We start from the raw sequence: 26329 nt of genomic DNA, 5'->3' as shown, positions 1-26329 counted from the left end.
ATCTAACTGCTTAGAAGATCTCAGGTGCGTAGTCTGTTCTAGAAAGATGCATTGATTTTTTTCTTTCAAAAACATAACTTTGGGGCATCTGCGTGGCTCAGTCATTGGGCAGCTGCCTTCAGCTCGGGTCGTGAGCCCGCGGTCCTGGGATTGAGCCCCATGTTGGGCTCCGGGCTAGACCAAGAGCCTGCTTCTCCTTCTCCCTCTGCCTGCTGCTCTGCCTACTTGTGCTCTCTCTCTGTCAAACAAATAGATAAAATCTTTTAAAAAACAAAACTTTTATTAATAAGAATAAATTAAAAGTTTCTAAAACAAACCATAAGAGACTCTTAATCTCACAACACAAATGGAGGGTTGCCGGGGACAGGGGCCTAGGGAGAGGGTGGTTGGTTTATGGACATTGGGAAGGGTATGTACTATGGTGAGTGCTGTGAAGTGTGTAAACCTGGTGATTCACAGACCTGTACCCCTGGGGCTAATAATACATTATATGTTAATAAAATTAAATTAAAGTTTCTAAAACACTTTCTATAATGTATAAAAATCTTCTATAAATCAATAAGAAAAAGATAAGACTACCTCCTAGGGGAATAAAAAAAAAGGGACAAAAGACTGGAATAGACACCTCACAGAAGAATCATCCAGATGGCCAGTGTACATTTTAAAAAGTACTCAACCTCTTTTATCTGAGAAATGCAGATTGATGATGTGTCCCAGTGTGGATCTCCTGAGTTGATTTGTCTTACATAGAGTTTGTTGAGCTGAGCTTCTTGGATGTGTTAGATTAATATTTTTCATCATATGTTGGAAATTTTCAACCATTTTTCTTTCATCTGTATTTTTTCGTGATTCCCATTATATGTATTTTGGTACATTTGATGAGATCCCACAGATCTCAGAGACTCTTCATTTTTCTTTATTATTTCAGGAAGTACCAAATAAAAATCTATTAAGATACCATTGTATACCCACTGTAGCAGGTAATATATAAAAATGTTTTTTAAACTGGCAGTACTAAATGTTGCAAGCATGTAGAGAGATGGAAACTCTCATACCTTGCCAGTGGGGATGAAAATTGGTACCACTGCTTTGGAAAATGGTTGGGCAATACGTGTTAAAATTGAACATACACACATACTTTTGTGTGAGGCAAGGCTTGCCAGTAGATTTTTACAAAAGTATCATTCTTTTTTAGGTGTTGTCCTTGTGTGTATGTATGTGTGTTTTTTAATTTAAGAAAAACAAATGTAATTTATAACAAAGATAAAGATGTGAAAAAGCTGATTTAGGACTAGACTGTGTAGAACCTTGAATGTCATGCTACTGCATACAGGCACTGTGATAAAATGAAGAATTTGGGTAGATCAGTGTAACATTTTAGTTGGGGGTTGGTTCAGGAGGCAGGGAACCTGTCACTGATTCATTTGCTTTTTTATGAGGTGTTTTGTATTGTTTTCATGTGACCTTGCTTTCAAGAGCAATTTATCTACTTAGAATTTCAGTAGCTTTAAAGTAGCAGCTAAAAACTAGAGGCAACCCAAATTCTTTCCACATAGAACAAAGAAATGGGGACATATTCATATATTGGGATGCCACACAGCAATAATGAAAATGAATGAACTACATACAGCACTGTAGATGAATCTCGTGAATATAATGTTGAACAAAGAAGCAGGATATTAGAGCGCATACTGTATCATTTCATTTATATAAAGTTCAAAACCAGGCAAAATTATGGTATTTAACTCAGGATGAAGGTTACCTTTGGAGAGAAAGGTTAGTGAGCAATTTTAGGAGACATGGGGGATTTGGGGATACTGTTACTTTGTGAGCATTTGTTAGATTGTGTACTTAGACCTACAGAACACACCCAGAATGATGGCAATATCCGCTCTGAGAAAGGGAAACGGAAATAGATGCGCAAGTCTTTGAAGCGGGTGGATAGTGAGTAGAAGGGATGGGAAATGGGAGGGAGGGAGTAGCTATAAGGGCCTACAACACAAATGAAAGGAGTTTTTGTTTGTTGGTGAAAGTAAGGCCTGGGAGAGCACTGAGAAATGGGAAGAGTGCTAGTGTTTAATGGGTCCATTTAATGTGGAAAAATGGGCAACTTCTATTTCTAAAGAAGAACCAGATATCAGGCAATAGATACAGTACATGGGGCTACTGAGTAGCTTACTGTCCACTTAGAACCACCTGGGCAGCTTTTTAGAAGAAGATCCTGGTTCCCACTCCAGTAATCTTACTCAGGCACCTCTGGTGGAGCTAGCAATCTGCTAGCTCATCTTGAGTGAGGTTCCTTATATTGACATTGGCCAAGGCCTTTGCAAACAAGCCTAGCCAGAAAGGTTCAGCATTTATACCAGCTGTTTTAATGAGGACATTGATCTTATCCTCCATGACTGTCACCTTGTCATCGTTGGCTGGTTGAGTGCTAAGTAGAAGCAGGTGAGCTCCTGAGATGGAGGCTGTGGTGCAGGCGAACACCGAGTGGCACTGTCAAGCATGATGCTAGTCACCAAATGAAGTGAGTGCCTCACTCCAATGTGGCCTTCCTTTGATGCACTGAGCATTTGTAGCAGTTGAGGAAAAGGGGAGTTTTCTGCTAGTTTTTAAAAGGAGTTGCAGGGGGTACTGAATCTGGGAAGAAAAATTTGCAATGGGATGATATCCTCAGAAGAGGAAGAAATTGGAAAAGGTGAGGATATGAATATAGATGAAACACATATGAGTAAATAATTGGCTTGAAGCTTCTGAATAATTAGAATTTTTCTCCTAAGTTTTTTAGATCTCTTTGAAACACTCATGAATAGGCAGAACCTGATTATTTTGTGTTATTTTTATATTATCTATTTTAAGACTTTGTTGCATATAACATTTTTAAATTTAGGTTTCTTTAGAATCTGTTTAAATAATTTTATTGAAGGAGGTCAGCTTAACCACCACTTCCAAACCTAATATTTGCTAGATATTGTACTAGGCACTGGAGAAAAGTCAAATGGTTTCTTTAGCCTAAGGAACTTAGTCTACTCTTGGTGATACAGATATGACATTGCTCGCAGGTGTCTATCCTGTCTATCAGTTTCAGTCTGAAAACTCCACAAGAAGATTACTGTTTCGGTGTCTAGTTCCTAGGGATTTGTGATATCATAAAGATTTACCTTTCTTTCAAGACCACTGGATTATAGGATATACTCTCCTTTTCTTACTCTCATCTTTCATATATTGTATATGCTTTTTATTATAAAAAATACCTTTTTATTTCTAGGGCTAAGGATGGGGTTGAGGGTTCTTTCTGAATTCTGGGTAGTAATGAGGCCAGTGCTTAGTCACTATGCTTGTGTTCACCTCTCTGGCAATCTTGTTTCTCCTTTCTGCTTCTCATCAATGTGACATACCATCTCCTAAAAGATAGGTCCATAGACCAATATTCAAACAACACGAACCAATTTACTTTTAATTGTGCAGATATGTAGCATGCATTTTCTACATCTCTATTTCTTTTGCAGGTAGTAACCATGGCTACGTGGGTGCCAGCAGCAGAATGTCAAGAAGAGCACATTTATGCTCTGCTGCTACCAGTAGTTTATTAGACATTGATCCATTAATTTTAATACATTTGTTGGACCTTAAGGACCGGAGTAGTATGGAAAATTTGTGGGGCTTACAGCCTCGCCCACCTGCTTCACTTTTGCAGCCCACAGGTAAAATACTAACAATAAGTTCACTTTTTTCTGTGATTCTTCAGAAGAATTCTTGATTTTAATCCAAGTGTCTCATTTAAATGTTGGAACACAGTACGATTCTGTAGCAAATTGAATTTTCATTATATATCATAAAATTGACATTTATGTTAATCAGATTAATTTTTTGGTCATTATTGTTCAGTGGTGTTTTAGTGCAACAATGTCATAATGCCTGTTAGAATGTTTGTATATGGTTTGGCATTACATCGTGTCTCATTGACAGTTTGACTTGTATGAAACGCAGTTGTCCTCTTTGTGAATGGGCTTAGAATTTTGTGTGAATACCCTAACTTCTAAGTGGAACTGTGTTTAAATCGAATATAGAAAAAGATGGTTTCATGCTTTGATTCTCTGTAGCCTAAAAATGTATACCAGTTAACATCATTGTTTTATTTGCAAAGGTTGTTAGAGAGAAGTTATATCTGTATTACTGTAATATGATGTATACACACACACATTAGATGTATAGTCAAACCTGGACTTTTTGAAGCTCTTAGGCAGACTCATTTTGAATAGCTAAGGATTAACTTGATATGCCACATTTTAAAAATCGTTTTTGTTAGGAAAGTTTCTAATGTATACTCAGTATTTTCCTACCTTCTTAATATCACACAAATCAGATATCAGTGATTTAGAACGGTAATTTTGATGCTCCTTTAAAGCAGCAAAACTCATTTTTCAAAGTCTGAGGCAGAGCTTCAGTATAGAAAACACACAGAGCTGCTCTAGTCAGGGGTTATGGGAACCTGGATTATTTAGGCCTCTTCTTTCTAAGATATACTTCCTGGAAGTCTGGGTCCTTAATTTGAAAGATTGTCCTCAGTCATGTTATGAAATAGTTGCCTTTTATCTGTGATTCAAGTACATTTGTTTTGTACTTGTACTTCTATAAAATTTATCACATTGTTTATAATTTTACATTATTCTTAGGTATTTTTATTGTAGAAAATTTGGAAAATACAGAAAATTACAAAGAAAATAAAAATCACACATAGTTCTTGTAATCAAGAAGGAAATGGCCTTTTTTTTTTTTTTTTGAAGATTTTATTTTTACATAGTCCTTACACCGAACATGAGCTCAGATTCACAACACTGAGATCAGGAGTCACATGCTCTACCAACTGAACCAACCAGGCACCCCAAGAAATAGCTTTTTTTAAAAAAAAATTAACACCTTGACAAAGGTTTTACTTAAATTATAACCTGTATTATTTGTAAAGATATAGTGAAACAGACAAGTTGTGGTTCTGCAGGTGGATGTGTACATTGGCTTAACCTTTTTAAAGGAATTTTTAAAAAAGATTTTATTTATTTATTTGACAGAAGGAGATACAGAGAGAGAGGGAACACAAGCAGGGGGAGTGGGAGAGGAGAAGCAGGCTCCCCACCGAGCAGGGAGCAGGGAGCCCTATGTGGGGCTTGATCCCAGACTCGGGATCATGACCCAAGCCAGAGGCAGACACTGAACGAGTGAGCCACCCAGGCACTCTGGATTTTTTTTTTTTTTTTTTTTTTTAAAGAGAGGAAGAGAAAGTGCATATACATGCAAGTAGGGGGCAGAGCAGAGGAAGAGGGAGAGAATCTCAAGTAATTCCACATCCAGCATAGAGCCCAACATGGGGCTCAGTCTCACAAACCTAAGATCATGACCTGAGCTTAAATCAAGAGTCAGATGCTTAACTGATTTAGCCACCCAGGTGCCTCTGAAGGAAATTTTTCTACTAGATTTAAAATACCTCTGTTCTTTAATCCTATAACTTCACTTCTAGGAGTATATCCCAAAGAAAAAACAGTCAAAGTTGTTTGAAAATATTTAACAAGGGCACCTGGGTGGCTCAGTGGGTTGAGCCTCTGCCTTCGGCTCGGGTCATGATCTCAGGGTCCTGGGATTGAGTCCCGTGTCAGGCTCTCTGCTCCGTGGGGAGCCTGCTCCCCCCCCCTTCTGTCTTTCTGCCTCCCTTCCTGCCTACTTGTGATCTCTCTTTGTCAAATAAATAAATAAAATCTTTTTTTTTTTTTAAAGATTTTATTTATTTATTTGACAGAGATCACAAGTAGGAAGAGGCAGGCAGAGAGGCGGGGAAGCAGGCTCCCCACTGAGCAGGGAGCCCAGTGCGGGACTTGATCCCAGGACCCTGAGATCATGACCTGAACCGAAGGCAGAGGCTTAACTCACTGAGCCACCCAGGTGCCCCATAAATAAAATCTTAAAAAAAAGAAAAGAAAAGAATCCAACAAAGAATCTAACAATACAGTTATGTCTGAAAAATTCTAGGTTAGCCATGCAAATTTTTTAAATAGGTAAAATCATATTTTTGAAAAATACTCCGTGTCATTGGAAAAATGAATGCAAACTGTAAACAGAATATCTGTTATCCAAAAATTAGTTTTCTATGAAAAATTAATATAAATGAAATGACCTGAGTTTCAAATCCAGGTGATCAAAATGCTGATGACTCAGAAGTAGGGGGGAATAGTAGAGAGGAAGACCAAGTCTTTAAATATCTTGAGTTTGACATGCCAGTGGGATATCAAAGTAGAGATGCTTAGTAGATAGCTAAAAATTAAGAACTGGAATATAGGCAATTATTTGCTTAGAGGTGATACTAGATAATTAAAACTAAGGGAGTAAGATTTTAGAAGAGAGAGGTTTTTTTTTTAAATATGCATATCTTTTTTTTTTTTTATTAACATATAATGTATTACTGCCCCAGGGGTACAGGTCTGAATCGTCAGGCTTACACACTTCACAGCACTCACCATAGCACATCCCCTCCCCAGCTTCCATAACCCAACCACCCTCTCCCTACCCCACTCCCCCCAACAACCCTCAGTTTGTTTCCTGAGATCAAAAGTCTCTTATGGTTTGTCTCTCTCCTGATCCCATCTTGTTTTATTTTTTCATTCTCTATCCCCCAAGCCCCCCATTTTGCCTCTCAAATTCCTCCTATCACGGAGATAATATGATAATTGTCTTTCTCTGATTGACTTATTTCACTCAGCATAATACCCTCTAGTTCCATCCACGTCGTCACAAATGGCAAGATTTCATTTCTTTTGATGGCTGCATAGTATTCCATTGTACAAATATACCACATCTTCTTTATCCATTCATCTGTTGATGGACATCTAGGTTCTTTCCATAGTTTGGCTAAAAATGGAGTCTTGGAAACGAGTTGAAGGTAACATATCTGTGAGAGGATATTAAAAGCTAATATTGCAGAAAGATCAGCCTCCTTTTTATTAAAATGCTTGCTTGGTTTTCAGTGTTTATTTTGGTTCTTTGTTTTTTTCCTTCTCAACCTATATACCTTTCATTTTCTTCTTCTTATCTTATTGTATTAGCTAGGACTTCCGGTACAGTGTTGAAAAGGAGTGGTAAAAAGGGACATTTTGCCTTGTTCCTGATCTTGGTGGGAAAGCTTCAAAGTTTTCACCATTGAATATGATGTTAGCTATAGGTTTTTTTGTTTGTTTGTTTTAAGATTTTATTTATTTATTTATTTGACAGATAGGGATCCCAAGTAGGCAGAGAGGCAGGCAGAGAGGAGAAAGCAGGCTCCCTGCTGAGCAGAGAGCCCGATGTGGGGCTTGATCCCAGGACCCTGGGATCATGACCCAAGCAAAGGCAGAGACTTTAACCCACTGAGCCACCCAGGCACCCAGCTATAGGTTTTTCATAGCTATTCTTTATCAGGTTGAAGATGTTTTCCTCTATTCCTAGTTTACTAAGAGTTTTTTATTTTTAATTCATGAATGGAGATTAGATTTTGTCAAATGCTTTTTCTGCATCTGTTGATACGATGTGATGGATTACATTTACTGATTTTTTGAATGTCAAACCAGCCTTGCATACCTGGGATAAATCCCACTTAGTTATGGTATATAATTCTTTTTATACATGGTTAGATTCAACTTGCTAATATTTTGCTGAGGGTTTTAGTATCTCTCTCTCTCTTTTTTTTTTTTTTTTTTTAAGATTTTATTTATTTATTTGATAGAGAAAGAGAGTCGGCAGAGAGGCAGGCAGAGAGAGAGTGGGAGAAGCAGGCTCCCAGCTCAGCAGAGAGCCCAATGCAGGGCTCGATCCCAGGACTCTGAGATCATGACCTGAGCCGAAGGCAGAGGCTTAACCCACTGAGCCACCCAGGCACCCCTGGTTTTAGTATCTCTGTTCATGAGAGATACTGGTCTGCAGTTTTCTTGTAAATGTCTTTGGTTTTGATACTAGATTAATGCCTCAGATTGAGTTTGGAAGTACTCCCTCTTCTTGGAGATAATAGAAAGTGGATATAGTCTTCTTCATACTGTATTTCTTCTTCCATTTTTGGCAGATTGTCTTTCAAGGTATTGGTCCATTACATCTAGGTTATCAAAAATTTGTTGTCAGGGGCGCCTGGGAAGTTCAGTCATTAAGCGTCTGCCTTTGGCTCAAGTCATGATCCCAGCGTCCTGAGATCGAGCCTCACATTGGGCTCCCTGCTCAGCGGGAACCCTGTTTCTCCCTTTCCCACTTCCCCTGCTTGTGTTCCTCTCTCTCTGTCTCTCTCTCTCAAATAAATAAATAAACTTTTAAAAAGAATTGTTGTCATAGAGTTGTTCATAGTAGTCCTTTATTTTCCTCTCATTCTTTTTTTTCAATACATATTGAGTGAACCTATTATGTATCAGACTTACTGCAAGTTCATGTTCTTAACCATTGTACTATAAAAGGAACATCTTAAGAGGCATCAGGGTATGAATGATAATATAGTTGAACCAGATTTTATGGTACATGTAGTAGTAAATAGAAATAGAAAGTCAGGTGGGTTTATTCTGTGGAAGGTGTTGCCCCAGAGGGCAAATTCATACATTTCTAAATATTTTCTCAATCATCATATGCTCAAAAATACGTGGATCTGAGGTAAGGTCTTCAGAATCTTCTGACATTATAGAAGTTCTACTTAACCTCTAAAGAATACAGTAATCTATTCTGTATATAATTAAGATTTTACTTGTAGCATGGCAGTGGTGATATTTGGAATCTTGTGAAGATAGAGTTATAGGGCTTGGCAATGGAATGGAATGTGGTAAGGAGGACTGAAGAAGCCTAGGGGACCAGAATAGTGTTGCCATTGATAGATACTGAAGTTTGGAGGAGAAGGTTTAGAGAACTGTCAATCTTGAAGGCCATAACTGAACGAAATGAAAGAATTGTTACAGACAAGACTCAATTCTAATTAACTTTGTAACCTGGCACATTCAGAAAGGCTTATTTTCAGTGCAGTATTAAATTGTCAGGTTCCTATGGTATAAAATCTCATTACAGTTTCCTGTGTTGGCAGTTATCACATGGTACTGAAATTATTTTTCACTTTTCCAGCTCGACTGTGAGCTTTGAGGGCAAAGGCCAAGGATTCATCTTGTTCACTGTCGTATTTCCTGGCCAGCACAATGCCTAGCATTTGAAACGGGCTGAGTAGTTGTCTATCAGATGAAGGAGGTTTGAATAATTTTTTTTTTTTGTATTTTCCCATCTGGGAATTTTACTTTTTACAATCCGTGTCCGGGGCGCCTGGGTGGCTCAGTGGGTTAAACCCTCTGCCTTTGGCTCAGGTCATGATCCCAGCGTCCTGGGATTAAGCCCCGCATCGGGCTCTCTGCTCAGTGGGGAGCCTGCTTCCCTTCCTCGCTTTCTGCCTGCCTCTGCCTACTTGTGATCTCTGTCTGTCAAATAAATAAATAAAATCTTTAAAAAAAGAAAAAAAGTCCTTGTCCTTTTCTGGTATGTGGATTAATACAGATTTTCATATTTAAGTCCATGTAGATGTCAGGTGCAAGATTTTATTTAGCCAAACATTTTGAGTATTTTGTGCCAAAAGTTGTTTGGCCTGAAATACAAAGATCACTAAGATATAATCTCCACCATAAGTTGTTCACAGTCTATATGTCTTCCTTACTGTAATGTGACAGTGCTGCAATAGAAGTATACTCCAAGTACTATAAATAATTAGGGAAGAATTGACTTGGAAGATGAGATGCCTCTCTTGGTGGTTTAGGTGCCTAAAGGAGTAGACATTTCAGATTTCCTCTGGTTTGGGTTAACAGAAAGAGGGAGAAGGGAATAGAATGTGTTATAAAGTGTAGAAGTGGGATATGGTATTGCTTTTGTATTACAGAGTTGCAAGTAATACTAAGTAATACTAATACATTTGGGGTAGAGGTGGAAGATCAAGCCACTGAGAGACAAAGGCCTCAGATGTCATGCTGGTGCTTGCATGAATGATTTTAAGCAGGAAAGTAATACCTGATTAGGGTTTTAGAAGACATTTCTCACATCTTGATGGAGAGGGGTTGGATGAGGACCACCACAGAATGATTTCATAAACATTGAGTTTTTTGAGCCTTGTGACAACCCTGCTGGGTGTATATTATTGTCTTTGTTTTACAAATAAATAATGGACTCAGAAGTTGGTGGACTTCTATAAAGTTCCGGCAATTAAATGGTAGATCTGAGACCAAATTCAGGGGTTTCTAAAATTTCTCCTTACTTACCTCATTTATAGAAAATTCTTTTTACGGGTGCCTGGGTGGCTCAGTCAGTTAAGTGTCTGACTCTTGGTTTTGGCCAAGTCGTGGGATCAAGCCCCATGTTGGGCCCCATGCATAGCATGGAGCCTACTTAAGATTCTCTCTCTCCCTCTGCCCCTTCCCCCCATAAATAAAATAAAATGAAGATAAAAATAGAATTTAATTACCTCAGAGGATTGATATGAGAGAATTAAATGACTTAATTCAGTAAGCTCTTTATGGATGTTTCTTAAATAAATAAAGACAATAAAATCTCCTATTAAGATAGAAGAATCTTTCCCAGAAGACTTGTCTGGAAGTGAGTCATGTACCCTCCCTAAACACTGTCAGAGGAATGAGCTTATTAAGCCATTCCTGGACCCATAGGTCCCAGGGCAAAGAAGGGATCTAACTTCCTTGAGCACACTGCCGCCTACCACCTGATGCCTGAACACAATCTGAGTCCTTTTGGCAAGTTAGAAGTGGGGGAATGGCTGTTGAACACACTACAGTGTCTACTTTTTACTGTACTTCCTCTTTTATGGTAGAAGGTTGTTGGAATAAGTAGGCAAGTTCAGGTATCATACCTTCTAATAAGGACTTGTTCTTTGTCTAGTTAGTGCCTATTGGTCCCCTATTTTTTGTTTGTAGAGCTTGGTTTCGTTTTGCTTTGATTCAGTCATAATGTTCTTTGATATTCAAAATATGCCTCTCCTTTTAATATTTGTGGGGTAGGAGGGTGGATTGAAAAACAGCTACTTTCTCTGGGAAGAGAGAAAATATTGTTACTTTAGAGACTGCAAAGAATCCGTGACAGGAAACCATTCTTTTATGATGTTCAATGGCACTTAAATAGCTGTAACTACATTGGACAACTTTTTAAACTTAGTTGGAATATATTTATCTGTACATACTATGAATTGGCAGTTTAGCTTCTGGGGGGTGGTTTTCTTCATTTTTTTTTTTTTCAGTTATGAAGATAAAAGCTCAGTGGAGGAAATTTGAGAAAAATGGAGAAGCATAAAGAAGAAAGCGTAGTTAGTAGAGTAGTTTATTTAAACTTTTAGAATTAAATAACTAATTCAGGGGCGCCTGGGTGGCTCAGTTGGTTGAGCAACTGCCTTCGGCTCAGGTCATGATCCTGGAGTCCTGGGATCAAGTCCCACATCGGGCTCCTTGCTCAGCAGGAAGTCTGCTTCTCCTGCTGACCTCTCTCCTCTCATATTCTCTCTCTTTCATTGTCTCTCTCTACCTCTCAAATAAATAAAATATTAAAAATAAATAAATAATTCAGATTTGAGTGGTTATAATGTGACCCAGATTCTGACTTCAAAGGTATGAATAAAGTTAGGGTACTTGTATCTCTATTTTCATTAATGGAATTTAATGTGTGCTTTCATTATTAATACCACCTAAAGCACCTTAGCTTTTTTACACCTCAGGTTTGCATATATTAACATTATAATGCATGTTAAAGTCTATATTAACATGACTTGTAACTTTCTCTCTAAAGCCTCATATTCTCGAAAAGATAAAGACCAAAGGAAGCAGCAGGCAATGTGGAGAGTTCCCTCTGATTTAAAGATGCTAAAAAGACTCAAAACTCAGATGGCTGAAGTTCGATGTATGAAAACTGATGTAAAGAATACGCTTTCAGAAATAAAAGGTAGCAATGCTGCTTCTGGAGACATGCAGGCAAGCCTTTTTTCTGCTGACCAGGCAGCTCTGGCTGCTTGTGGAACTGAAAATTCTGGCAGATTACAGGATTTGGGAATGGAGCTCTTGGCAAAGTCATCAGTTGCTGGTTGTTACATACGAAACTGTAAGTGGATCCTTTTAGTGTCATTTGGGAAGCTAGAGAATGGGTTATTTTCAGAATAATAATACTTAACCGTCTTTCTTACAATGAATTTAAACAATATATACATCCTTTTCTCCCATTCAGAACTCACTGTGTATTTTCTACTATGAAGAGCTATCATTTCTTGGTTGCATATTCTGTGCTGGGCAGTAAACAAGACAAAATCCTTAACCCCTTAGATCTTGCTTTCATATATTCATGTGGTGGGAATTGGATATTAACCTGTAGAAAAGTAAACATATTTTCAGTTAGTAAAAAGTTCTGTGAAGGAAACAACAGAGGAATGGGGTGGGAAGATGAGTGTGCTGCTGAGGTTAGGGTGGTAAGACAAAGTCTCTGAGAAGGCAACATCTGAACTGACACCTAAAAGTTGAGCAGGTGGCAGCCATGCAAAGATCTGTGGGACACGTTGTTCAGGGTAAACAGAACAGAAAACACAAGGTCCCTGATAAAGGACTTGGTGTTCTGCATGTTTGAAAGCTTGAAAGAATACCAGTATGATTGAATATGATGAACAAACGGGGAGAATACTAGGAGGTGAGTCAGGGATAGGCAAGGTCTCTATCAGGTATGGATGTGTAAGACCTGGATAAGGAGTTTGAGTTTTATTCTGATTTTAAGAGGAGATTTCTAGAGAATGAAAATGGGGTCTGGGGATGGCATTTATGATCTGATTTACCTTTTACAAAGTTTACTTTGCTTGTTGTATGGAGAAGGGTCTGAAAGGGGTTGAGTGGGAGTTGTGAAATAGCCTACAACTATAGTGTGTGTGAAATATGGTGGCCTATTCTGGAGTTACTACAGTGGGTAGGTGGACTTGCTCATAGTCTAGCAGCCCTTCTTGTCTGAGGTTCCCATTTTTGTTAATTCTTCCAAGGATGGTACATAACTATTAATATTCCAAATGCATAGAAGAAAAGTCAGTTCATTACTTAACAATGGATATTTTAGACCAAGAGGGCTCAGTTCTTTTCCACAACCCTGATAAGAAAGGCTGGACAGTGTTTTAGGGAAAGAAAAAAAAAACAACAACAACTAAGAATGATTAAGTTTTTGTCCCAAGCAACTTAGTGACTGGTACTATCATTAATTTAGATGCAAATCAAGTAAGGAAAAAGCTGGTGTGGGGTTTTGGGAGGGATTTGGGGGATAAGAAGGTAGGAATTCTTATTTAAACATGTTAGGTTGGAGAGGTCTCCTAGTTATTCTAGTAAAATGTCTTCTAGGCAGGTGAAGGGTCTGTAAATCTGAAGCATGTGTAGTCACAGCTGGATATAAACAGTTGGGAGTCAACAGTATCAGATACTATTTAAAGTCAAGGACTGAAAAAGATCAAGTATGGAGGAAGTTTAAATAGAGAAGAGAAGTTTTGCCTCTGGGGCACTTTAACATTTAAAGGCCTTAGGTAATGAAGGGGAGTCCAGTAAAGGAAATTGAGAAGAATTTAATCATTAAGGGAGGAGAACAATTAGAAGGGATAATATCTCAAGAAAGAAGTGGAATCGTTGTACCATTGAGAGGTGTTGAGTTGAAGTATGTGTGGCCCTTTTAAAAATCATTCCCATGGAGGAGCGTAGAAGGGTGCACACAATGAGAAACTGGAGCATTATTGCACAGCTCCTTCAAGAAGATTCATGATGAATTGGGTGGTACCTGGAGGGGGTGTGGAGTCAGAGTTTGCTGTTATCTGTCTCTGCATGTTTTCACTTTCTTAAGCATATATGCTTTTTTTTTTTTAACCTTTGTCTTTTTTACTGTGGTAAAATGTACATTAACAAAAAACTTACCATTATAGATATTTTAGGTGTTTAGCTCTGTTGCATTAAGTACATTGACACTTTTGTACAACCATCACCACTATGCAGTCACAGAACTACTTTTTACCTTATAAAACTGAAACTCTGTACCCATTAAATAATAGCTCCACCCCGACCCTAACTCCTGGCAACCACTGTTCCACTTTCTGTTTCTATGAATTTGTCTATTTTAGATATCTCACATAAATGAAACCATATAATATTTGTCTTTTTATGTCTGACTTATTTCACTTTTGCATAATATTTTGCATAGTATCTTTAAGATTCATCCATATTGTGTCATGTATCAGAAATTGATTCCTTTTTAAGGCTGAATAATACTCCATTGTATGTGTATTCCACATTTCATCTATCCATTCATCCATAGATGGACATTTGCAATGGTTCCATCTTTTGGCTGTTGTGATTAATGTTGTTATGAATATGAGTGTGCAAATATCTATTTGAGTCTCTACTTTCAGTTCTTTTGGGTATATACCCAGAATGGCATTCCTGAATCATATGATAATTCTGTGTTCAATTTTTAAAAGGAATTTACTATGATTTGTTAAACAGAATTTACTGTCCTAACCTCTTTAAGTAGTATTGTTCAGTGGGATAAAGTACATGCACATTGTTGTGCTACCATCACCACCATCTATCCCCAGAACTCCTTTTCTCTTGCACAACTGAATCTCTCTACCTATTAAACAATAAATAGCTCTCTACTCTTCCTTCTCCCAGTGCCTGGCAGCCACTATTCACTGCCTGTCTCTATGAATTTGATTGTTCTAGGTACCTTGTATAAGTACAAACTTACTTTTGTGGCTTGCTTATTTGACTTAGCATAATGTCTTCAGGGCTCATCCGTAATAGAGCATGTGTCAGAATTCTCTTTTTGTGGCTAGATGATACTCCATTGTGTGTGTATGTATATGCCACTTTTTGTTTATCCATTCATCCTTTGATGGACATCCTTTGATTCACATCCTTTGGCAACTACTTTTCGGCTATTTTGAATAATGCAGCTGTGAGGTTAGATGTTCATCTCTTCAAGACCTTGCTTTCCATTTTTCTGGGCATATATACATAAAAGTGGAATTGCTGTATCATATGGTAATTCAGTTTTTAATTTTTTGAGAACCGCTGTAAAGTTTTCTATAGAGGTTGCACCATTTTACATTCCTACCTAATAGTACAAAAAGGCTCCATCTTCCCCATCACTTAAAATTTTGTGGTTTTGTTTTATCTTTGATAATAGCCATACAAATGCGTGTGTAGTAGTATTTTCTTGTCTTACTGTGTTTTTGATTCACATTTATCAGTGATGTTGAACATTTTATAGTGTTTATCGGGCATTTGTTTATATTTTCATTTCATTGGAGAAATACCTATTGAGATCCTTTGCCCATTTTTGAAATGGGTTATGTTGTTTTTTTCTCCCCATCCCCTCAAGATTTTATTTTTAAGTAATTTCTGTACCCAGTGTGGGCCTCGAACTTATGACCCTGAGATCAAGAGTCACAGCATCTACCATCTGAGCCCACCCTGTGTCCTGGGCACTTTTGGCTTTCTGTTTTTGAGTTGTTGTTTTCTTTTTTTTAAGATTTCATTTATTTATTTGACAGAGATCACAAGTAGGCAGAGAGGCAGGCAGAGAGTGAGTGGGGAAGCAGGCTCCCTGCTGAGCAAAGAGCCCAATGTGGGGCTTGATCCCAGGACCCTGAGATCATGACCGGCCTAAGGCAGAGGCTTAACTCACTGAGCCACTCAGGTGCCCCTTGTTTTTGAGTTTTAAGAGTTCTGTATGTCTGGATATTAATCCCTTATCAGATGGAGCACCTGGGTGGTTCAGTTAGTTAAGCATCTGACTGTTGATTTTGGCTAAGGTCATGATCTCAGGGTTGTGAGATTGAGCCCAGCATTGTGAGATCAAGCCCTGCGTTGGGCTCTGGGCTCAATGCGGAGCCTGCCCAAGATTCTCTCCCCCCTCCTTTTGCCTCACCCCCACATGTGTGTGCATGCACGTGCACACTCTCTCTCTAAAATAAATACATACTTTTTTAAAAATCCCTTATCAAATATGATTTATAAATATTTTTTCCTATTCATTAGGTTGCCTTTTCACTCTGTGGCTGTTATCTTTTACAGTTTTTAATTTTGTTAAAGTCCAGTTTATCTGGTTTTTTTTTTTTCCTTTTGTTGCCTGTGCTTTGGTGTCGTATTTCAAAAAAAGCATTGCTAAAGCTGATGTTATGAAGTTTTTCCCCTATATTTTCTTGTGAGTTTTCTATGGGGTTTTTTTGTTGTTGTCTTTTTCTTTTAAAAGATTTATTTATTTGGGAGAGACTAGGGGGTGCAGAAGGAGAGAGAGAGAGAGAAACTGCACTGAACGTGGAACCCTACACAGGGCTCAATTCTGAGATCGTGATCGGAGTCAAAACCAAGAGTCCAACACTTAACTGACTTTACCACCTAGGTGCCCAAAGAGTTTTATAGTTTTAGATCTTATATTTTATAAATGTCTTGAATCTATTTTTAATTTTTTAAATTTATTTATTAACATATATTATTTGCTTCAGGGGTACAGGTCTGTGAATCATCAGTCTTACACAATTCATAGCAAATTTTGTATATGGTATTAGGTAAGGGTCCAGCTTCATTCCTTTGTGTGTGGATATCAGCTTTCCTAGCACCATTTGTTGAACAGATTTTCCTCATCATTGAATGGTCTTGATACCCTTGTTGAATATTGTTAAAGGGGCACCTGATTGGCTAAGTCAGTGGAGTCTGTGACTCTTGATCTCAAGGCTGTGAGTTCAAGCCCCACATTAGAGATGGAGATTACTGGAAAAAAAAAATCATTTGAGCATCTATGTGAGCATTTATTTTTGGGCTATCTGTGTGTTTATTAAAATAGGATATATTAATGCTTGATACTAGTGGCAATAATCCAGTAGAGATGAATAGAGGACAAGATGATTGCCAAATACATAGATTCTCCTAAAATAAGCATGACACTTCAATAGAAATGAAGTAATAGAAAATGAAGTAAAGGTTAGGATTAGTCTGTTAATGTGGGAAGAAATACAAATGGACAGTATACATCTCAAAGGATACTCAACCTTACCTAGCTGTCACGGAAATGATAGTCTGAAACAAAAAGAAATAATGCTCTTTAGATGGACTTTTGTGTAAAAGCTTTTGTTACCTATTTTTGCAAGTGGAAGTACTTGCAACTTCCTGTTGTCACTTGATTTTATTATTCTGCTAAACAAAAGTTTAAAATTTTTATTTTAGGGGCGCCTGGGTGGCTCAGTGGGTTAAAGCCTCTGCCTTCAGCTCAGGTCATGATCCCAGGGTCCTGGGATCGAGCCCCGCATCGGGCTCTCTGCTCAGCGGGGAACCTGCTTCCCTTCCTCTCTCTGCCTGCCTCTCTGCCTACTTGTGATCTATGTCTGTCAAATAATTAAAATCTTAAAAAAAAAAAAAAAAAAACTTTAAAAAAATTTTTGTTTTAGATAGCTCTATTAATAGTATTCATGGTTTGTAGGTTTAATGTTTTTATTTGGAAGGTCTTTTTAACTCCCAAGTTTGTAAAAATGACCCATTTTTTTTTTTAAGATTTTATTTATTTATTTGACAGAGAAATCACAAGTAGGCAGAGAGGCAGGCAGAGAGAGAGAAAGGGAATCAGGTTCCTCGCTGAGCAGAGAGCCCGATGTGGTCCCCTTGAGATCATGACCTAAGCTGAAGGCAGAGGCCCAACCCACTGAGCCACCCAGGTACCCCAAGACCCCTGTTTTCTTGTGGCATTTTTAAAAAATTTTTAACATTTATGTCATTATACCATTCATAATTTGTTTTTCATGATGATGTCTGAGGTAAATTCTTTTATTTCCCCAAAAGAAACATTTTTTTAAGAATCCACTCTGTCCAACAATATGAAATGCATCCTTTATTGATAGACTAAATTCCCATATTTGCATTGTTCTGTTTTTAAATTTATTCATAGAGATTAGATCATATGAAATTGCCAACATACAGTTGTTTTTGACCTGCAAAAACAGCAGTTTGATATTGCTTAACTGAATATTTGTAGTGTCTTTAACTACTATGTCTCATAGTTCATGATACTTGATTGACTTGCCTTCATTTTTGTTTTTGTTTTCAAAATATTCTTGATGGTTCTTGCACATTTTCTCTTTCAGAAAACATTTGACTGGAATTGCACTATTTAATGGATTTAATTACATTTAATTTGGGGAATTGACATTTTTTCAGTTTTGAAACATTAACTGTGGGAAAGTGGTATTTCTTTTTATTTTTTAATTTTTTTATTAACATATTATGTATTATTAGCCCCTGGGGTACAGATCTGTGAATTGCCATGTTTACACACTTCACAGCACTCACCATAGCACATAACCTTCCCCAGTGTCAACCCCACCACCCTCTCCCTAGCCCCTCCCCCGGCAACCCCCAGTTTGTTTTGTGAGATTAGGAGTCTCTTTTGGTTTGTCTCCCTCCCGATCCCATCTTGTTTCATTTATTCTTTTCCTACCCCCCAAACCCCCCACATTGCATCTCCACTTCCTCATATCAGGGAGCTCATATGATAGTTGTCTTTCTCCAATTGACTTATTTTGCTAAGCATAATACCCTCTAGTTCCATCCACATTGTCACAAATGGCAAGATTTCATTTCTTTTGATGGCTGCATAGTATTCCATTGTACATATATACCACATCTTCTTTATCCATTCATCTGTTGATGGACATCTAGGTTCTTTCCATAGTTTGGCTATTGTGGACATTGCTACTATGAACATTCGGGTGCACGTGCCCCTTTGGATCACTACATTTGTATCTTTAGGGTAAATACCCAGTGGTGCGATTGCTGGGTCATAGGGTAGCTCTATTCTCAATTTTTTGAGGAACCTCCATGCTGTTTTCCAGAGTGGTTGCACCAGCTTGCATTCCCACCAACAGTGTAGGAGGGTTCCCCTTTCTACACATCCTCGCCAGCATCTGTCGTTTCCTGACTTGTTCATTTTAGCCATTCTAAATGGTATGAGGTGGTATCTCACTGTGGTTTTGATTTGTATTTCTCTGATGCTGAGTGATGTGGAACACTTTTTCATTTGTCTGTTGGCCATATGGATGTCTTCTTTGCAGAAATGTCTGTTCATGTCCTCTGCCCATTTCTTGATTGGATTATTCTTTGGGTGTTGAGTTTGATAAGTTCTTTATAGATTTTGGATACTAGCCCTTTATCTGATATGTCGTTTGCAAATATCTTCTCCCATTCTGTCAGTTGTCTTTTGGTTTTGTTAACTGTTTACTTTGCTGTGCAAAAGCTTTTGATCTTGATGAAGTCCCAGTAGTTCATTTTGCCCTTGCTTCCCTTGCCTTTGGCAATGTTCCTAGGAAGAAGTTGCTGTGGTTGAGGTTGAAGAGGTTGTTGCCTGTGTTCTCCTCAAGGATTTTTTTTTTTAAGATTTTTTTTTTTAAGGATTTTATTTATTTATTTGACAGACAGAGATCACAAGTAGGCAGAGAGGCGGGCAGAGAGAGAGAGAGAGGGAGAGAGGAGGAAGCAGGCTCCCCGCTGAGCGGAGAGCCCAATGTGGGGCTCGATTCCAGGACCCTGGGATCATGACCTGAGCCAAAGGCAAAGGCTTTAACCCACTGAGCCACCCAGGCGCCCCTCTCCTCAAGGATTTTGATGGGTTCCTTTCTCACATTGAGGTCCTTCATTTTGAGTCTATTTTTGTGTGTGGTGTAAGGAAATGGTACAGTTTCATTTTTCTGCATGTGGCTGTCCAATTTTCCCAACACCATTTGTTGAAGAGACTTTTTTCCATTGGGCATTCTTTCCTTCTTTGTCAAAGATTAGTTGACCATAGAGTTGAGGGTCTATTTCTGGGCTCTCTGTTCTGTTCCACTGATCTATATGTCTCTTTTTGTGTCAGTACCGTACTGTCTTGATTATAGCTTTGAAATAGAGCTTGACGCATGGGATTGTGATGCCACCAACTTTGGCTTTCATTTTCAACATTCCTCTGGCTATTGGAGGTCTTTTCTGCTTCCGTATACATTTTAGGATTATTTGTCCATTTCTTTGGAAAAAATGGATGGTATTTTGATAGGGATTGCATTAAACATGTAGATTGCTTTAGGTAGCATAGACATTTTCACAATATTTGTTCTTCCAATCCATGAGCATGGAACATTTTTCCATTTCTTTGTGTCTTCCTCAATTTCTTTTATGAGCACTTTCTAGTTTTTCTGAGTACAGATTCTTTGCCTCTTTGGTTAGGTTTATTCCTAGGTATCTTATGGTTTTGGGTGCAATTGTAAATGGGGTTGACTCCTTAATTTCTCTTTCTTCTGTCTTGTTGTTGGTGTAAAGAAATGCAACTGAGGGGCACCTGGGTGGCTCAGTGGGTTAAAGCCTCTGCCTTCGGCTCAGGTCATGATCTCAGGGTCCTGGGATCGAGCCCCGCATAAGTCTCTCTGCTCAGTGAGGAGCCTGCTTCCCTTCCTCTCTCTCTGCCTACCTCTCTACCTACTTGTGATCTCTGTCTGTCAAACGCATAAATAAAATCTTTATAAAAAAAAAAAAAGAAAAATGCAACTGATTTCTGTGCATTGATTTTATATCCTGACACTTTGCTGAATTCCTGTACAAGTCCTAGCAGATTTGGAGTGGAGTCTTTTGGGTTTTCCACATATAGTATCATATCATCTGCAGAGAGTGATAGTTTGACTTATTCTTTGCCGATTTGGATACCTTTAATTTCTTTTTGTTGTCTGATTGCTGAGGCTAGGACTTTTAATACTATGTTGAATAGCAGTGGTGATAATGGACATCTTGTCAAGTTCCTGACCTTAGCGGAAAAGCTCACAGTTTTTCTCCATTGAGAATGATATTTGCAGTGGGGTTTTTCATAGATGGCTTTGATAATATTGAGGTATGTGCCCTTTATCCCTACACTTTGAAGAGTTTTGATCAGGAAGGAATGCTGTACTTTGTCAAATGCTTTTTCAGCATCTATTGAGAGTATCATATGGTTCTTGTTCTTTCTTTTATTAATGTATTGTATCACATTGATTGATTTGCGGGTGTTGAACCATCCTTGCAGCCCTGGGATAAATCCCACTTGGTCATGGTTTATAATCCTTTTAATATACTGTTGGATCCTATTGGCTGGTATTTTGGTGAGAATTTTTGCATCTGTGTTCATCAAGGATATTGGTCTGTAATTCTCTTTTGATGGATCCTTGTCTGGTTTTGGGATCAAGGTAATGCTGGCCTCATAAAATGAGTTTGGAAGTTTTCCTTCCATTTCTATTTTTTGGAACAGTTTCAGGAGAATAGGAATTAATTCTTCTTTAAATGTTTGGTAGAATTCCCCTGGGAAGCCATCTGGCCCTGGGCTCTTGTTTGTTGGGAGATTTTTGATGACTCCTTTAATCTCCTTACTGGTTATGGGTCTGTTCAGTTTTTCTGTTTCTTCCTGGTTCAGTTGTGGTAGTTTATATGTCTCTAGGAATGCTTCCATTTCTTCCAGATTGTCAAATTTGCTGGCGTATAGTTGCTTATAACATGTTCTTATAATTGTTGGTATTTCTTTGGTAGTGGTTGTGATCTCTCCTCTTTCATTCATGATTTTATTTATTTGGGTCCTTTCTCTTCTCTTTTTGATAAGTCTGGCCAAGGGTTTATCAATCTTATTCTTTCAAAGAACCAGCTCCTAGTTTTGTTGATTTGTACTGTTGTTTTTTTGGTTTCTAATTCATTGATTTCTGCTCTGATCTTTATTATTTCTCTTCTGCTGGGTTTAGGCTTTCTTTGTTGTTCTTTCTTCAGCTCCTTTCGGTGTCGGGTTAGGTTGTGTTTTTGAGACCTTATTTCTTGAGAAAGGCTTGTATCGCTGTATATTTTCCTCTCAGGACTGCCTTTGCTGTGTCCCACAGATTTTGAACCATTGTGTTTTCATTATCCTTTGTTTCCATGAATTTTTCCAATTCTTCTTTAATTTCCTGGTTGACCCATTCATTCTTTAGAAGGATACTCTTTAGTCTCCATGTAATTGGGTTCTTTCCAAATTTCTTCTTGTGATTGAGTTCTAGCTTCAGAGCATTGTGGTCTGAAAATATGCAGGGAATGATCCCCATCTTTTGATACCAGTTGAGACCTGATTTATGACCCAGGATGTGATCTACTCTGGAGAATGTTCCATGTGCACTAGAGAAGAATGTGTCTTCTGTTGCTTTAGGGTGGAATGTTCTGAATATATCTGTGATGTCCATCTGGTCCAGTGTGTCATTTAACGTCTTTATTTCCTTGTTGATCTTTTGCTTGGATGATCTGTCCATTTCAGTGAGGGGAGTGTTAAGGTTCCCTACTATTATTGTATTATTGTTGATGTGTTTCTTTGATTTTGTTATTAATTGGTTTATATAGTTGGTTGCTCCCGTGTTAGGGGCATAGATATTTAAAATTGTTAGATCTTCTTGTTGGACAGACCCTTTGAGTATGATATACTGTCCTTCCTCATCTCTTATTATAGTCTTCGGCTTAAAGTCTAATTAATCTGATATGAGGATTGCCACCCCAGCTTTCTTTTGATGTCCGTTAGCATGGTAAATTGTTTTCGACCCCCGCACTTTAAATCTGGAGGTGTCTTTGGGTCTAAAATGAGTTTCTTGTAGCCAGCATATTGATGAGTTTTATTTTGTTTTGTTTTTAAGATTTTATTTATTTATTTGACAGAGATCACAAGTAGGCAGTGAGGCAGGCAGAGAGAGAGAGAGAGAGAGAGGAAGTAGGCTCCCCACTGAGCAGAGAGTCCAATTCAGGGCTGGATCCCAGGACCCTGGGATCATGACCGGAGCTGAAGGCAGAGGCTTTAACCCACTGTGCCACCCAGGTGCCCCGAGTTTTGTTGTTTTATCCATTCTTATACCCTGTGTCCTTTGATTGGGGCATTTAGCCCATTTACATTCAGGGTAACTATTGAGAGATATGAATTTAGTGCCATCGTATTGCCTGTAAGGTGACTATAACTATATATTGTTTCTGTTCCTTTCTGATCTACTACTTTTAGACTCTTTCTTTGTTTAGAGGACCCCTTTCAGTATTTCCTGTAGAGCTGGTTTGGTGTTTACAAATTCTTTTAGTTTTTGTTTGTCCTGGAAGCTTTTTATTTATCCTTCTATTTTCATTGATAGCCTAGCCGGATATAGTATTCTTGGCTGCATGTTTTTCTCGTTTAGTGCTCTGAATATATCATGCCAGTTCTTTCTGGCCTGCCAGGTCTCTGTGGATAAGTCTGCTGCCAGTCTAATATTTTTACCATTGCATGTTACAGACTTCTTGTCCTGGACTGCTTTCAGGATTTTCTCTTTGTTGCTAAGACTTGTAAATTTTACTATTAGATGATGGGGTGTGGACCTATTCTTATTGATTTTGAGGGGAGTTCTCCTCCTCCTGGATTTTGATGCTTTTTCCCTTTGCCATATTAGGGAAATTTTCCACAGTAATTCTCTGCAATATACCTTCTGCTCCCCACTCTGTTTCTTCTTCTTCTGGAATCCCAATTATTCTAATATTGTTTCGTCTTATGGTATCACTCATCTCTCGAATTCTCCCCTTGTGGTCCAGTAGTTGTTTGTCTCTCTTTTGCTCAGCTTCTTTATTCTCTGTCATTTGGTCTTCTCTATCACTAATTCTCTCTTCTGCCTCATTTATCCTAGCAGTAAGAGCCTCCATTTTTTATTGCACCTCATTAATAGCTTTTTTTATTTCAACTTGGTTAGATTATAGTTCTTTTATTTCTCCAGAAGGGCTTTTATTTCTCTTATTTTCTCTTATTTCTTGGCTTTTTCAAGCCCAGCTAGCCCCTTGAGAATCATCATTCTCAACTCTAGACCTGACATATTACCAATGTCCATATTGATTAGGTCCCTTGCCTTTGGTACTGCCTCTTGTTCTTTTTTTGTGGTGAGTTTTTCCACCTTGTCATTTTATCCAAATAAGAATATATGAAGGAGCGAATAAAATACTAAAAGGGCGACAAAGACCCCAGGAAAATGTGCTTTAACCAAATCAGAAGAGACCCCAAATCGTGGGTAAAAAGAAGTTCAGAAAAAGAAAAAAAAAATTTAAAAAAAAAAAAAGAAAAATATAAAAAAGAAAATATAGGGCGCCTGGGTGGCTCAGTGGGTTAGGCTGCTGCCTTCGGCTCAGGTCATGATCTCAGGGTCCTGGGATCGAGTCCCACATCGGGCTCTCTGCTCAGTAGGGAGCCTGCTTCCCTCTCTCTTTCTCTCTGCCTGCCTCTCTGTCTACTTGTGATCTCTCTCTGTCAAATAAATAAATAAAATCTTTAAAAAAAAAAAAAAAATATATATATATATATATTAGACCAGTGAATAGAACAGGGTCACCCACTTAATTTGGGGAGTATTTTGGTCTCTTAGGAGAAACTACCTCCCAAAATTTTAAAGAATGAAAAACATATATAAGGGTAAACACGATGAAGGGATGGAATATGACTATAAAGGTGAAAAAAATTTTTTAATTTCTAAAAAAGGAGTTGATAAGATAAGCTGGTTAGGAGAATAAAGAAAAAGAAAGTGGAGAGAATTTGCTGAGGCTGGAGACTAGAACAAAGCCCTGTGCTAGATTTAAGGTATATTTTGATCTAGTAGAAGTTGTATCCCAAATTTTTTTAGAAGAAAAAACCTTATGTGTATACAAAAAATAAAGTTAGATACAGTGAAGGATAAAATATGAGTATAATAATGAAGGTTCAAAAAAGATTTTTTTTATGAAAGGTATTGTTAGGATAAACTAGTTAAACATTAAAAGAGGAAAGAGTAAAAGTTTAAAAAAATTTTAGCATAAGAAAAAGTAAAATTTAAAAAAATTAATTTGCAAAACTAAAGAGTCATGGGTAGAAAGCCATGAATTCCATGCTTTGCTTTCTCCTCCTCTGGAATTCCGCTATTCTCCTTGGTAAGTGAACTTGGTTTTGGCTGGATTTCTTGCTGATCTTCTGGCGGAGGGGCCTGTTGTAGTGATTCTCAAGTGTCTTTGCCCAAGGCGGAATTACCTGCCCTTACCAGGGGCCAGGCTAAGTAATCTGCTTGGGTTCACTTTTGGGAGCTTTTGTTCCCTGAATGCTTTCCGTAGAGTTCCGGAGGACGGGAATGCAAATGGTGGCCTTCCAATCTGCTGCCAGAGGAGCCGAGAGCTTGGCGCCCCACTCCTCAGTGTGCCTTCGGAGAAAAGCGCTCAATCACTCCCATGTCCCTGGCCTCTGGCTGTGCTCCAAGCTCACCCAGCCTGTGACCAAGGGTTTCTGTCTCGGGCACACAGCCCCACCTGGAGTCTCCAAACCCCACAGATCCCTGCGCTCTTCCAGGGGGGTCTCCCCGGATTTTGTAGGGTCCCTGCTCACAGAGCAGTGGCCTGTGCCATGGATCACAATTTAAGGTAACCCCAAGTTGAGAGTTCACTCCTCGGCTCTGTCTATAGCTGGCTTCCCTGCTCTAATACCTGCGAGCTCTGTGACACTCAGACACCCGCGATCCTTCTGTGACCCCATGGGACCTGAGACCACGCTGTCCCTGTGTCGGCTTCACCCCAGCTTAGCCTCTGGAGCGATGCCTCTCAGTGAAGCTGACTTTTTTTTTTTAAGATCTTATTTATTTATTTGACAGAGGTCACAATAGGCAGAGAGGCAGGCAGAGAGAGAGGAGGAAGCAGGCTTCAGAGCTGACTTTTAAAGGTTCTGATTTTGGGCTCTGTTGCTCCACCACTTGCCGGGAGGTGGCCCCTCCCCCTGCTTTGGAGTCACTTCTCAGGCAGTCCTATCTTTGGGAAGGTGGTCAATTTTCTGTTTCTAGAATTGCTGCTCTTCTCTTCTATCTCCTGTTGGATTTGTGGTGTTTGGAATGATAAGCTAGCTAGCTGATCTCCTGCTACCTGATGTCATCTCAGTCTGCTACTTCTCCGCCATCTTAACTCCTCCCTCCTTGGAAAGTGGTATTTCTCCATGTATTCTGATCATCTCTCATATATACTTCATAGTTTTAGTTTTCTTCATCTAAAATCTGTAAATGTCTTATTATATTCATTTCTAGATAGGTTATAACTTAGGTTGCTATTGTGAATGGGTTTCTTCCCCCACCCCCCCCATAATATTTTCTAATTATTTGTCACTTTTAGGAATACTGTTGGTTTTTTCATGTTTGTCTTGTATTCAATCCACTTAATGAAATTTTTAAATTTTAAGTTTTTCAGTCAATTATCTTGAATTTCTAAGTAGATGATCATATTATCAGCAAATAATTATAGTTTGT

The 26329-nt window shown here is 38.4% G+C and overlaps 1 protein-coding gene across 9 annotated transcripts in view; it reads left to right on the top strand.

The window, feature by feature from the left end:
- Window positions 1-26329, top strand: part of TRIM37 (tripartite motif containing 37) — a 150483-nt gene that overhangs the window by 95079 nt on the left and 29075 nt on the right. For all 9 annotated transcript variants that reach the window (XM_047708945.1, XM_047708951.1, XM_047708946.1 and 6 more), the window contains exons 18-19: window positions 3510-3704; window positions 11809-12117. In XM_047708945.1, the coding sequence (XP_047564901.1) occupies window positions 3510-3704; window positions 11809-12117 (504 nt within the window). The remainder of the gene's footprint in view (window positions 1-3509; window positions 3705-11808; window positions 12118-26329) is intronic.

Source organism: Lutra lutra, chromosome 16, assembly GCF_902655055.1.
Source record: "Lutra lutra chromosome 16, mLutLut1.2, whole genome shotgun sequence".
Classification (NCBI taxonomy): domain Eukaryota; kingdom Metazoa; phylum Chordata; class Mammalia; order Carnivora; family Mustelidae; genus Lutra; species Lutra lutra.
Note: the sequence above shows the minus strand (reverse complement) of the source record. Positions and strands in the feature narration are given on the sequence as shown.